Source organism: Parambassis ranga, chromosome 1 (genome assembly GCF_900634625.1).
Source record: "Parambassis ranga chromosome 1, fParRan2.1, whole genome shotgun sequence".
In the NCBI taxonomy this organism is placed as follows: domain Eukaryota; kingdom Metazoa; phylum Chordata; class Actinopteri; family Ambassidae; genus Parambassis; species Parambassis ranga.
In genome coordinates this window covers 11,551,381-11,566,432 of record NC_041022.1, presented here as the reverse complement: position 1 = coordinate 11,566,432, position 15,052 = coordinate 11,551,381, and the positions used below count along the sequence as shown (strand labels likewise).

Sequence of the window (15,052 nt, the reverse complement as noted above, 5' to 3'; positions counted from 1 at the left end):
GCTGCAGAAACAACAGAGAAAGCAGGAGAATAGAAAGAAAGAAGAGGAACTCCTCACACTCCTGTTCTATAAAAAAACCATCGTGGCTGCAGAGACGAGAAGAGTATGATGAACCAGACCTGCAGTATAAAACAAAGAAGAACAAAGTGAATAAGAGGGTAAAAATTAAATTATAAATTAGGGTTCAGGACATAGAGGCCATTATAACAACACAACAACACTCTAAATGATGGAGCTGAAGCCATATGTCCAGCAGTGACCTGAGAGTGACATCATTCAGGTAATAAAAATATGAATCACTGACAGTTTACTTGCTGTTTCTCCTGCACGACGATGATCCTAAACGTCCTACCTCTGTACGTAGAACTGCACATTTTGCTTATTTTATTTTTCCTATTGCTTATTCATATTTTTATTTATTCTTATGCTTAAGTCTACTGTTTCTTTTTTATCTTAATTTAGTTGTGTATGAAGTCATATGAAGGGAACTCGCAAAGTAAGAACTTCATTGCTCAGTGTAACTGTAAAGTGCTGTGCATTTGACAATAAACTTCTTGAATCTTGAATCCTCAGTCCGAAACATTTACACAATCACCAACATGATGTGTAACTAAGATCGTGCAGTAATGTGACTTTCACACCGAGGCCTGTCCTGGTGAAAAGCGCCATGTTAGCTCATTTAATGGAGGAGCTGAAGAAGACTGGACTCCAAGCTGCTCCTGCTGATCATTTATGTTAGGAATAAAACCCAAAATATCAGCTGTTAATCACTCAAGTGCTTTTATTCCTGCAGGAAGGAGCAGTCACATACACAGACAGTTGCCTCTGTAGGAGTGCTCAAGGTCTTTTCAGAGCAGCTCCCTTCTTATACCCTCTGTTATCTAACAGACACAGCTTCTCAGAATACACACATCTTAGAATAGGCACAAGCACAATCATATATGACAGTAACATATCATGTATGAGATCATAGGTGTAACATCACATATATTTCCATAGTAAGACATATGGATAGACTGTCTCCACAAAGTCCAGCAGGCCATGCTGCTGACACAGGTTAGGTTGTTTCCAGAATTCTTCCAACAACTGCTATGCTGGACCTGAAGAACCCTATGTAAGAAACAAAGATATGAAAAGGGGAAGAAGAAGAAACAGGGGCCTGTGCTTCCATTCACATTAAGGGCGGAATAAACAGAAACACTTTCAGTTTCCTTTCCTGAAGATGACACCAAAAACTAAACAAATAAAAAATTTGAAATAAAATCTAATACATTTAAAATAAATACTGGAACATTCACACAACACAAGATTCCATCCAGACTTACTGCAGAACAGTGAGTGAAGATGGATTGCTTCATTTGGCCATCACTAGTCCTGGCTATAATCGAGGAGCGTCAAATTAATCATTACAAAACTGTTTTGATATTTTCCAGAATCACCTGTTGTATGTCCTTACGAACCAAACGTTTGGTAATACAGTAAAATGACGTGTTAAAAGTTTCACCAAGGCATCAGAAAAGGAAACATATTCATCCAAACACCTTTTTTTACAGTCTGTGTAACAGCTGTTGAGACATCAGAAACAATCAAGACGCTTTATTGTCATAGAACAACGAAATTTGGTCCGACAGCTCAGAAAAGGCAATATATACAAAAACACACAATAATACTCAAAACAGAGCTACTCCGCAGTATAATGACATGGTCAAGTCCAGCACGATGTTATAAAGTGCAGCGTAGTGCATACAAGCATATAGACTTTAATGTGTGTCGATACAAATGTCCTTGGGATGCTGTGGACAGGTAATACAATGGCATTGTTTGCACACAAATGGCACAACCATGTTGACTGTTAGCTAGCTAGCAGCTAGCTAGTTGTTAAACTCACAAATCTGAATGCCGTGAATATAGTGAAATGTCTCGTGTGTTATGTTACCGTACTAAAGTCACGTAGTAACCTGCCTGTTTATCTGATGGTTAATGTCCTCTCTATGTGTCAGGCAGGGTTACAGAGCAGTTACTGAAAGCTCAGTTTACTCCCTCAACACTAGGCTTGTGCAAAATCGTATCGTGTGCAATTAATCGTCAGAAAAACTGTAATCGATTAATATTTGCCACTTATCGATTACGGCGATTAGTGCCTCGTGATGATGACGCATTTTTGTGTGCGGCGTAGTCTCACCATCACCCGCGCACATGTGAGCCCACAATAACAATAAAAAGACAGTGGTGTTCAGTTAAATAATGCGGAGCAGCACGTTTCTAACATAAGTTCAACGTCTGTCACCATAAGCCCGAGCACGAAGAAAGCGCAACGAGGACACAACACTACACTACAGCTGTATATAGTGCCGCGACATGCATTAGGTGACGCGTGTAGCGTTGGTTGTTGCTATAGTAACTGAATTTTTGCTCGTATCAAAGGAATAAACTCCGATCTTTATTTACGGACTCCATAGCAACATAGGAAACATTACAACAGCGAAGTCTCCTCCAGCAGATATTGGAAAGAATCCCACTCAGCCGAGAATCCGCGATACGTTTAGTCATTGTGCTCCTTACGACCAAACGAAGCGCTGGAAGAACGTAATGTAGGTTGATTTGCACAGACACACATTTAAATGTGAAATTGTCCGGTTTGTTTGTTTGTTTGTTTTTTCTGCTGCTGTTCTACAGTCTGAGTGAAAACATGCACTAGTGTGGGACATATTCCAGTCACAGGTTCATTTGCGCAGACACATTTTTTAACTTGAAATAATCACTGATGTGACTTTTCTGAACTTTGTTTGTCTATTTGTCTGTTTAATTTTAATGTTGACATGCTTTGTGACCTTAAGATAAAAACATTTGAAGGACAAAGTTACTTTAAATGTTTGCTTCATTATTATTTTGAAGCAGTTTGTGCCTCAATATTATCAATACATATTTCCATGGCTGGTTGGTGCCTACTCACCAGCTTAGCCTGTTGTGAATGAAGTAGTTAACTTGACTGATGATTTGTCGGTATCATGCTAGAACACTGTGCCAATTTAGAGTCAAAAACATGTAAGTGCAACTGTCATCAATTAATCGTCAAATTAATCGTTATCGGCTAAATGCCACAATTAATCGTGATTAATTTTTTTGCCAATATCACCCAACCCTACTCAACACACAGGGCAGCTGCTCACCTTCCACTCTGAGAACAGCTGCTGCTTCTCTCCCTGTCTTTTCCTTTCTGATGTTGTCTGTATAAAAGCATGTTCTATCATATAAAAAGCCGTTTCCCTACTTTTCAAACGGAATCTCTCCTCGTACATGGCTGTGCCTGTGTTTCTCTGCCGGTAGCGATGTTAAATCAGCGTGAGTTCAGTCTGACAGCGTTTTATTTTGAAAATCCACCGGAAACGCTTTTATTCTGGTGCCTGACTTCCTGTCTGCTCGATGTAGTTGGTGCAGACAGAAAAAAAGGTTCGATCGCCACAATCAAAACATACACTTATAAATATAAATAGCGTTACTCCTCCGCTTTGCTAGCCTCAGCTAAGAAGCTAACGCGAACGATGGCTAATGCTAATAGCAGCTACGCTAGCTTACGCAAATAACATCAAAGGCTCCAACAGATGCGTGGTAGAAGGGGGCGTTTTCCTGGTTACCACAGCGCTGCAATACCGTTACTATAGTAACAGACCTAACAAAGCCAGTGGGTTTTTCGAGCGAGAGTAAAACACCGTAAAGAGAACCGTCGGTGCTGGTCGAAGCTGGAGGAGGTAACGTAAGTCCAGCTCATGCTAAAGCCTTACTGTTTGTCACATGACCCCAGGTGAGGTTAGGTTGATGTTAAATCAACTTAGAAAAGTTGGGAGGTAGCTACTGTTTACTTTCAGTTACAGTAGACGGTATTATTTGTCTGAAGACATGTTGTTGCCTTTTCTGCTGCCTCCCCACACACAATGGACATGGACAAAGATTCCTAACAAAGACACGGAGAGTTAGAGTTGTTTTCAGCATTAACCCATGTTGTAATAAGGGCCAGGTTAGCTCCTGTTAGCCTGCTAGCTTCAGCCTCGCCTAGCCAGTGCACATAGCCACCTGCTCCTATTCTTATCAGCAAGAATAAAACACATGTGATGGACCGTCAGGACACAGTGGAGCATTATATGAACAGGGAAACACTGATGTAGCAGATAAGGCAGGGCATCATTATAAACACATCCACAAGGTTTGTTGTGAATTGAGCAGTTTTATAAGCAAATAAAAATAAAGACATGCATCTTTTTGTAAGTTAGTATTTTTAGTGTTTCAGTATTATCTGCATTAAGCAGTTTGGTTCATTTTTCTATGGGATTTGCCAGTTTTTTGTCTCTGTAAATGAGAGAAGGCCTCAGATATGGAGGCTGTTAGTGTAGTAGCACCAGTATGTTTGACAAAACTGTTGTTTCACTTGGAATTAGTTTCTGTTTGTCACCGACTTTTTGTTGAATCTGTCTCTGAAATAGTCATTAAGTGTTTACTTCTGTAGGTAAAATAGTTTAACACTGTTAAAATCACTGTTAAAATCCACAGGAAATCGCAACTACTTCATATTATTATATTTCATAATATACTTATGTACTTTTTTTCAGATCATTCAGAAGGACCGAGACTTGCAGTCACAGACAAAAGGCTTGAGAGCATGCAGCAGTTCGTTAAAGACGTCAGAGAGATGAAGCTCCTGGAAGAAAAACTCAGCGAGCCTCAGATGTCCAAGAAGGAGCAAAAAAATGCAGAAAAGAAGTTGCAGAAAGAACGTGAGGAGAGGGAGAAACAGGAGAAGAAGGATCGTAAGGAGAGGGAGAAACAGGAAAAGAAAGAACGTGAGGAGAGGGAGAAACAGGAGAAGAAGGATCGAAAGGAGAGGGAGAAACAAGAGAAGAAGGATCGTAAGGAGAGGGAGAAAGTGGAAAAGAAGCAACGTAAGGAGGCAGCAAAAAATCCTTCCAGTTATGAGGAGCTGGTCTCTAAACTTTGCTCAGTCCAAAGCCAGCTAGAAACTGAGAAGCAGACTGTCCTGGAAAGAGACGGTCTGATCCACAAGCTGGCAGAAGAGAAGTGTTCCCTGCAAGAGGAGCTGGACCAGGCCAACCAGACTGTCCTGGAAAGAGACGGTCTGATCCACAAGCTGGCAGAAGAGAAGTGTTCCCTGCAAGAGGAGCTGGACCAGGCCAACCAGACTGTCCTGGAAAGAGACGGTCTGATCCACAAGCTGGCAGAAGAGAAGTGTTCCCTGCAAGAGGAGCTGGACCAGGCCAACCAGACTGTCCTGGAAAGAGACGGTCTGATCCACAAGCTGGCAGAAGAGAAGTGTTCCCTGCTAGAGGAGCTGGACCAGGCCAACCAGACTGTCCTGGAAAGAGACGGTCTGATCCACAAGCTGGCGGAAGAGAAGTGTTCCCTGCTAGAGGAGCTGGACCAGTCCATCGCTGAAACTGAAGACGTCAGCAAGGAACTGGACCAACGCACTAAAAAATGTGTGGAGTCATTAAATATGCTATCCATTCTGCAAGCTGACGTGGACCAGGCCAACCAGACTGTCCTGGAAAGAGACGGTCTGATCCACAAGCTGGCAGAAGAGAAGTGTTCCCTGCAAGAGGAGCTGGACCAGGCCAACCAGACTGTCCTGGAAAGAGACGGTCTGATCCACAAGCTGGCAGAAGAGAAGTGTTCCCTGCTAGAGGAGCTGGACCAGGCCAACCAGACTGTCCTGGAAAGAGACGGTCTGATCCACAAGCTGGCGGAAGAGAAGTGTTCCCTGCTAGAGGAGCTGGACCAGTCCATCGCTGAAACTGAAGACGTCAGCAAGGAACTGGACCAACGCACTAAAAAATGTATGGAGTCATTAAATATGCTATCCATTCTGCAAGCTGACGTGGACCAGGCCAACCAGACTGTCCTGGAAAGAGACGGTCTGAGCCATAACCTGGTGGAGGAGAAGTCTTCCCTGGAAGAGGAGCTGAAACTTGAGCAGCAGGCTATAAAAGAAAGCCTAGAGAAGGTTCAGCCTCTTCCTCATGAGCAAGAGGAACAGTTAACTCTGCTCAAGGACAGTAATGAAGAGCTCTCTTTAAAGGTTTCTGAACAGCAGAACCCCATCAACTCCCTGCCGGCTGAAAACGCAGTTCTCCATGAACATGTGAAGGAGAGCGAAGCCAGGCTCAGACAGAAGGAGGTCCAAAAGGAGGAGGACGCAACATCTGAACTCCTCACAAAGGGGTCCTCTAGGAAGGAGCTGAAAAAGGCTAAGAGGCTGCAGAAACAACAGAGAAAGCAGGAGAATAGAAAGAAAGAAGAGGAACTCCTCACAATCCTGTTCTATAAAAGTCAGGATCAGGATCCGATTTACGAGGTTAATGACGACGAAGGGGAAATTTACCTTTGTTCGTACAGACGCAGAGAAGAAAAGGATAACTGAAATGAAATATATAATAAAATATATAATAAATACCTAAAGAACATACTACTGTATAAACCTTTATATAGTAAAGAGCATGACATGAATGTTCCAGTATGAATGTACAGTGTCTGAGTGACTGTTACAGTTCAGAGTTCAGTAGTTTGATTGAGACAGGCAGGAATGACTTCCTGTGTCTCTCAGTGGTGCATCGTGGGAGTCGGAGTCTGTTGCTGAACAAGCTCCTGTAGCTGTTCAGTACAGTGTGGAGTGGGTGGGAGGGACAGTCCAGTATGGCCTTTATTTTGGACAACATCCTCCTCTGACACACCTCTGTCAGAGAGTCCAGTTCCTCTCCCACAACATGGCCGGCCTTCCTGATGATTCTGTTGAGTCTGTTGATGTCCCTCACCCTCAGACTGCTGCCCCAGCAGACAACAGCATACATGATGGCACTGGCCACCACAGACTCATAAAACATCCTCATCATCGTCCTGCAGATGTTGAAGGACCTCAGAAGGTAGAGGCGACTTCCTGTAGACAGTGTCCACGTTCTTACTCCAGTCCAGTTTGTGGTCCAAGTGCATTCCCAGGTATTTGTACTCCTCCACCACCTCCACACTGACCCCTTTGATGCTGGTAGGGGTCACTGGAGCCTTTGTCCTCCTCAGATCCAAAACCATAAACCATAAACCAAAAAAAACCATCGTGGCTGCAGAGACAAGAAGAGTATAATGAACCAGACCTGCAGTATAAAACAAAGAAGAACAAAGCGAATAAGAGGCAGCAGAACCTTACAGCTTACAAGCTTCCAATAAAAGCTGTCAACTAAAACAACATCTGACAGTTGTGCAAAAAAATCTCAGATTTTTACTTGTTTTTTTCCAGAATTCGACAATTCTGAGGGAAAAAAGTCTCAGTAAATTCTCAGATTTAGGTCCACCTCCAAGAAGAAGCCCTCTTGTCTCTCTCTCACACACACACTTTAAAAAAAATAAAAAATAGCCTATAAGTGTCATATTGTTAAATACACTCAACAAAAATATAAACGCAACACTTTTGTTTTTGCTCCCATGTTTCATGAGATGGACTTGAAGATCTAAACTTCATTCCAGATACACAATATTACCATTCCTCTCAAACATTGTTCACAAATCTGTCTAAATGTGTGATAGTGAGCACTTCTGCTTTGCTGAGATAATCCATCCCACCTCACAGGTGTGCCACATCAAGATGCTGATCTGACATCATGATTAGTGCACAGGTGTACCTCAAACTGCCCACAATAAAAGGCCACCCTGAAATGTGCAGTTTTGTCTCATAGCAAAATGCCACAGATGCCACAAGCATTGAGGGAGCGTGCAATTGGCATGCTGACAGCAGGAATGTCAACCAGATCTGTTGCTCGTGCATTGAATGTTCATTTCTCCACCATAACCCCAAACAATTTCTGCACAAACTGTCAGAAACTGTCTCAGGGAAGCTCAACTGCATGCTCGTCGTCCTCATCGGGGTCTTAACCTGACTCCAGATCGTCGCCGTAACAGACTTGAGTGGGCAAATGCTCACATTCGATGGCGTCTAGCACGTTGGAGAGGTGTTCTCTTCACGGATGAATCTCGGTTTACATTGTTCAGGGCAGATGGCAGACAGCGTGTGTGGCGTCGTGTGGGTGAGCGCTTTGCTGATGTCAATGTTGTGGATCGAGTGGCCCATGGTGGTGGTGGGGTCATGGTATGGGCAGGCATCTGTTATGGACGAAGAACACAGGTGCATTTTATTGATGGCATTTTGAATGCACAGAGATACCGTGATGAGATCCTGAGGCCCATTGTTGTGCCATACATCCATGAACATCACCTCATGTTTCAGCAAGATAATGCACGGCCCCATGTTGCAAGGATCTGTACACAATTCTTGGAAGCTGAAAATGTCCCAGTTCTTGCATGGCCAGCATACTCACCGGACATGTCACCCATTGAACATGTTCGGGATGTGCTTGACCGGCGTATACGACAACGTGCACCAGTTCCCACTAATATCCAGCAACTTCGCACAGCCATTGAAGAGGAGTGGACCAACATTCCACAGGCCACAATAGACAATCTGATAAACTCTATGCGAAGAAGATGTGTTGCACTGCATGAGGCAAATGGTGGTCACACCAGATACTGACTGGTTCTGAGTCCCCAGACCGCCAATAAAGCAGAAACAAAATGCACATTTCAGGGTGGCCTTTTATTGTGGGCAGTTTGAGGTACACCTGTGCACTAATCATGATGTCAGATCAGCATCTTGATGTGGCACACCTGTGAGGTGGGATGGATTATCTCAGCAAAGCAGAAGTGCTCACTATCACACATTTAGACAGATTTGTGAACAATGTTTGAGAGGAATGGTAATATTGTGTATCTGGAATGAAGTTTAGATCTTCAAGTCCATCTCATGAAACATGGGAGCAAAAACAAAAGTGTTGCGTTTATATTTTTGTTGAGTGTAGTTCATACCTGTTCCCACAGACTAGTGTGATTAGTCTTTCAACCCACAACCATGGTAGATGTTCTGGTTTATGATACCATGGACTTTCACTAATTTTCCCATGCCATTTCCACAAACATTCCCCAGTTTTGGAACGTAACGGAGTCTCCACTGTGTTTCACTGGGGGTGCGATGCACCTGGCATTAAAACGTTGACAGAGTTCCTCCTTCCAGTCATTAACAGTCCAGTGTTTGTGCGCCCTGGCAAATCTGAAGTGTTTCTGCAGCTCCTTCCTTTAAGCCTTATTTTGTCAGTCATCTGCTGATGTTCTCAGACCCTGATCTAGAAGCTTTCATCTCGGCCTAAAGATCAGCAGTAGTCTTCCTCCTGTCTTTAGTAGGCCTACTTGCTTAGCACATTTTGTAAGCACCAGTCTCAGCAATTGACTCCAAAGCATACTTGGCCACACTGTGAGAACACTTTATGTCTTTCCCTATTTCTCTCAGAGACCACCAAGCACCATGAAGTGCTTTAAAGCAGACCTTTCATTTTCACTGAGCTCTTCATGATTTTGAAATTAATTCACCTTTTTATACCCACATTTGAGCCGGCTCACTGGGCTTCTCGGAGATGTCAGAAATTAATCAAGCATAACATTTAACATCATTTTGGTTAAAGAGCTTCTACATACTATTATATTAACCATTACAGAAAAATTAAAAAAATGATTTTGGTATTTGGACAGTTGTGGCATAAATCTTACACTGCTGGTGGTACAATACATTTGTTAAGCATTGTTTAAAATATACACTGCTCAAAAAATAGAGGGAACACTTAAAGAACACGATGTAACTCCAAGTCAGTCACACTTCTGTAAAATCAGCCTGTCCAGTTAGGAAGCAACACTGATTGAGAATCAGTTTCAGCTGCTGTTGTTCAAATGGAACAGACAACAGGTGGAAATTAGAGGAAATTATCAAGACAACCCCTATAAAGGAGAGGTTCTGCAGGTGCTGACCACAGACCATTTCTCTGATCTCATTCTTTCTGCCTGATGTTTGTCAGTGCTCTCACCCCTAGAGGTAGCATGAGGTGGTGTCTACAACCCACACAAGTTGCTCAGGCAGTGCAGCTCATCCAGGATGGTACATCAATGAGAGCTGTGGCAAGAAGGTTTGCTGTGTCTGCAGCAGTGTCCAGAGCATGGACACTGTGCTGACACCTCCAGGAGGCGACTAACATGCATGTTTCTGCTCAAACTGTCAGAAACAGACTCCATGAGGGTGGTATGAGGGCCCGACGTCCACAAGTGGGGCTTGTGCTTTTTTGCCAGAGAACACCAAGACTGGAAGATTCACCATTGGCACCCTGTGCTCTTCACAGATGAGAGCAGGTTCACACTGAGCACATGTGACAGACGTGACAGAGTCTGGTTACACTGTGGAGAATCTTCCAGTATGACCGGTTTGGTGGTGGGTCAGTAAAAGTGTGGGGAGGCATTTCTTTAGAGGGCCGCACAGCCCTCCATGTGCTAGCCAGAGGTACCCTGACTGCCATTAGGTACCAGGATGAGACCCTCAGACCCATTGTGAGACCATATGCTGGTGCAGTGGGCCCTTGGGTTCCTTCTGATGCATGACAATGGTAGGCCTCATGTGGCTGAAGCGTGTCAGCAGTTCCTGCATGATGAAGGCATTGATGCTATGGACTGGCCTGTCTGTTCCCCAGACCTGAATCCAATCCAGCACATCTGGGACATCGTATCTCGTTCCATCACAGACTTTTGTTCCACTTGTATTCCACTATGTAATGAATGAAGATTGTTATTTTTATTGTTATTGTTATTTTAGTGTTCCCTTTATTTTTTGAGCAGTGTATATAATAATCAAAATTTGATTTAACAAAAACAAAGCAATTCCATCTTCAAGTTTATAAGTAACTCTTTTATTGATCATTGTCACATAAAATAATAATAGAATACACATATTTATGTTTCATAAATATTTAAATAAATACATTAAGAAAATAGGTGCAACAACTTCAGCAACAGCCAACATGAAACAACAAACTGTGCTTAAACACAAAACATAACTGAAACAGTAACAATAAATAACATGTTTGATGCAAACAACCTGACAGATTACATTAAGATATTATCTTCAACAGATGATTTGTGGATTTCTGGTATTCAAGTGATCATTGAAAACTCTTCGTGACGCAAGTCTCTTTAACGTTTTCTGCTGTAAAGAAAAGAAGAGAGAATTTGATTATTTTACAAATCAAAACTTCACTATCGGTACAACTTGTGCATGTATTTTGTTAATAGTTATACGATCTTACCTGGACATAATTTTCTGAATGACTCTCTTCACCCAGGGAGCCTCAGGATCCAGGCAGACCTCCTGGTGTGTGTTCTTCAGAGTGGCACTGCAACACAAAGCAGTTAAATGTAGATGTGAGTTTTTGGGTGAAGACCTGACACCAGCAGCATCATCATCATCACCATCATGCTTGCTTTGGCTCTTACATGATCTCGGTCTCTTCGCAGTGTGAGTTGGCAGGAATCAGCTCCACCTTCGCGATATGGCGTCCGATGGGTTTGCTCTCTGTCAGTATGCAGCGACAGTGCAGCTCCACTCCCAGGCTTCCTGTGAAGAGACAGGAAATGTGCATGCGTTACAAAGTGCAATCTTCACAATAACTAAGTTTTGGATAACTAAAAAAAGCAGGAATAACTTATTACAGCTTCAATCAATTATTAAATGTGAAAAAGCTTACCTTCACTGATGGCCAGGAAGGCCAGGAGCACAACAAGAGAGGTGACAATGGCTCTGCTGCTCATCATTGTTAAATTCTGTAGTAACAAGGAAAGATAAAAATGTCCTTCAGAAAGCCGTCCGGTGAAGTCTTGAACACTTTGCTAGAAAGTTATTTTGTTCAGCTTTCTTCTTTCCTTCAGTTCCCTCTCAGCTCGCCTTCAGCTCTGCTGTTTGAATCTAGCGCTGAAGAGGCTCCTGCAGTTCCTTTTAAAGGCACTCTATGAGTCACTGTTGCCTCAGGCAGGTTGCACAATTTGGGACTCAGTGGGAAATCTTGGGGAATTTACGCCAAGTTTTTTTTACACACATATTTGCACTGCAGCTTCCCTGATTTATCAGGAGAGCTCATGGGTCAACCTCGGTCGCTCACATGTATTTGTCATGCGGTAAAAACTGTGACTGTAGATGGGGGCTCACAACCTGAAGTGAAAGGTACGAAGGTTGTCATCATAGACCATCATAGAGAAGTATTATTGTCAGTCACAATTGATATCTGTTTTTTTTGTTGTTGTTTTTGTTTGGGCAAGTGCAGCAGGATAAGGCTGCAAATCAGAAAAAAATACATGTTTAAATACACATTCATGGTGTAAAAGAAAGCCTTTTATCTGCTTTCTACAGCAAATGTTTTTTTAATATATATTCAGCAGTTTCATTGCAAGCCAGTCTGCTTTTTAACTTTATTTCTTTATATTTTTTCTTTTTATATGCAAACTAATATTATACAGTCTGTATAATAATGTGATGTGATGTCACTGGATCTCAATAATGAGAGTGCCGTCTGCAAACCTGCTGCATATCTTTGCCCAGTAGTCCAAGGTTTTCTTGAACATCACCCGTTTTAAGTTTCTTGTGAAAACATCTGGTTAAGCTTAGGCATTAAAAAACTGCTATTATCACTTCTGTTATCTTTTCACTTCCTGTAAAATTTCATTTTCTCTCATGTTTGTGGACAAGCATGAAACAACTGGATCAGGTTAGGAGCATTCAAACATTAATTCACATTTTACAAGGCAAAACTTATATGACGTGCACTATTTGCATACAACACATTTTATCCTCATATTACATGTTCTTTGTGACCCTTGACTGTAAAGTGTGTCACTGTTCTGTGTGTGTGTCACTGTTCTGTGTGAATTGAACCACACATGCATTTAATGAGACTTGTGTAACATCACTTTTGCTATCACGTGTTATAAAATGATCAATCATCCTTTGACTGATGTGACTGGAATGCTTAAGAGAGTTTTTTAGTTATGTACATGTCTGCATTTACAAGCCAAGCAGCGCAGATGGGATTGATCAACTGCCAACTGATTCACTGTTACTGTGTAAGAAAAAGGCCCATTGATGGCAATCTGTAGATGAGTGGTAGTGGAATGCTACCCTCAGCTTTTGTCATCTGTGACTTCACCCACAGGAAGTAGAAAGTAATAAGCCAAGAGTTCATTCGTTGTTGACAAATTTCCCGCATCTACTTCTCGAGGAGAAAATCCAAACATTGCTCTGAACACATGCATTTCATTTACTTTTGTGTAACCAACTCAACAATTTTCTTAACACACACATGCATACCAACCTGTCACACATGCTTTAGAGAAATTATGTCTTATTATTAAAAAGTCTCTCTCAGACACAAACCTTTGACTTCTATGAATCGTGCTGTAAATGACCATGTCAGACGTGACTGTCATCAAACAGCTTGTATTTGCCAACTCATTTGTGTTGGCAAATACAAGCAACATCTCTTAAAGCAACATCAGTGACTGCGCCAGAAATTTTCATGGGACTAAAGATTCTAATGCAACCTTAGCAAGCTCCAACACAACAGCCAGTAGGACTCACGTCACAACAGTTACTGTCACACAGCCGGAGGAAGTGTTGAGTAACATCTTGTTTGATTATTTGATTAGTGTCAAATCTTATTGTTTATACACATTCATTTTTTTTATTAGTTTAAGTCAGATACAGTGGTTTGACATATTTGGTTGGAGGACAAAATTATATGTGTTACCAATATTTCAGTGTTGTATTTTCTTTTCTTCTTCTTTTTTTGAACAAGAAGTGAAATCAGTCACAGACTCGCGGCGCTATCAGTGGATATCACACATACATGTTCCTTTTTGTGGTCACGCTTTGGCTGACACTGTATAGAAACAAAAACCATAATAATATGCCGGAAAGTTTTTAATATAACATTTTGCACCTGATCCCAACAAGTGAAAACATAATGACAGGCAGCATGTGACTTTTTTAAATTGAGTAGGTTTTCCTAGAAATATATAGTGAAAATAGATGTAATACTTGTATGTACTTAACAAGACAAAAAAGTGCTCCTACAGAATAAGAGCATAGTTTACCTTACTGTATTTTTAATTAATATATAAAAAATATGAGAATTGTTGTTGTTTTAGGTTTAGTCATACACAGATCAGGAAATCATAAGGATATTTGCAGATGATTTCCTTGTAGATTTAATTCCAGGGTGTTAGCTAGCACAAAGTGTCAGTGTATTGTAACATTACAGGGCAGGGCTTCCACAAATTATTGCAAATGATACACCTGTTTTCATTTGAATGGAGTATAGGATCAATTTTACACCCATACAAGAAGAGGAAACAAGCTTTTCCTGCCTCAGGAGAGGAAGTGAAAGATCCTCAGGAGGAGGAAGTGTGCTCAAGTTTTCTTTGACAGCATCAGGATCACCTTTGAAAAAAACTTTATTAGTGTGGAGAATAAAATCACACAAATTAGATTTTTTTAAATAAATTTATACAAACTAAACCTATGTGGTTGTATGTTGTTGATGGCTGTTTATCATATAAAAGTTTTTTTTTCCATCTTGTGAAATCTTGGTACAAGGACTAGCATGAAAATTTCACACAGAGTGAAATAGTTCCTAAAGGATTAAGCTTAATACCTTTGGTGATCCCTTCATTTTTCCTGTCACCACAGCAGCTTTGCATTTGTGTTTGATTAGCGAGAGGCGCTGACAGTTATGAATGCATGAATAGTAATGAAATACGACACGCTCATCTAACAGGTTGTTTACATCGAATGTGCACGGCCGAAGTGAAGCATGCAAAAACAAAAAGATCTTTTCCAACCAGTTTGATATGAAGCAGGATTAGAAGCAAGAAAAATAACATTATTTTGCAACACATATCCTGTTCAGCACAGATTTACCTGAGAACACTTATGAACAGGACACAATGCACAGCATTCCTTTCAGAAGTTGTAACAGCATAGCCTGGTATAAGTGTAATGCTCTACATTTAGACTGAGATGGTATTATTCTGGATGACATTCACTCTCACCACCATAATATTTAAACCACAGCTTTGTGCA

At 41.5% G+C, this 15,052-nt stretch overlaps 1 protein-coding gene across 2 annotated transcripts; it reads right to left on the bottom strand.

Annotated features, from left to right (window-relative positions):
• Nucleotides 1–10,810: 10,810 nt before the first annotated feature.
• Nucleotides 10,811–11,799, bottom strand: cxcl8a (chemokine (C-X-C motif) ligand 8a). 2 transcript variants are annotated; one of them, XM_028413319.1, is made up of 4 exons: nt 11,667–11,799; nt 11,416–11,536; nt 11,229–11,315; nt 10,811–11,128 (listed from the first exon to the last, which is right to left on the bottom strand). In XM_028413319.1, the coding sequence occupies exons 1-4, from the start codon at nt 11,731–11,733 to the stop codon at nt 11,116–11,118; spliced, it is 288 nt and encodes a 95-aa protein (XP_028269120.1). In that variant the 5' UTR covers nt 11,734–11,799; the 3' UTR covers nt 10,811–11,115. The 2 variants fall into 2 exon arrangements, with proteins under 2 accessions (XP_028269120.1, XP_028269208.1); XM_028413407.1 differs by having other exon boundaries at nt 10,811–11,125.
• Between the last annotated feature and the right edge of the window lie 3,253 nt (nt 11,800–15,052).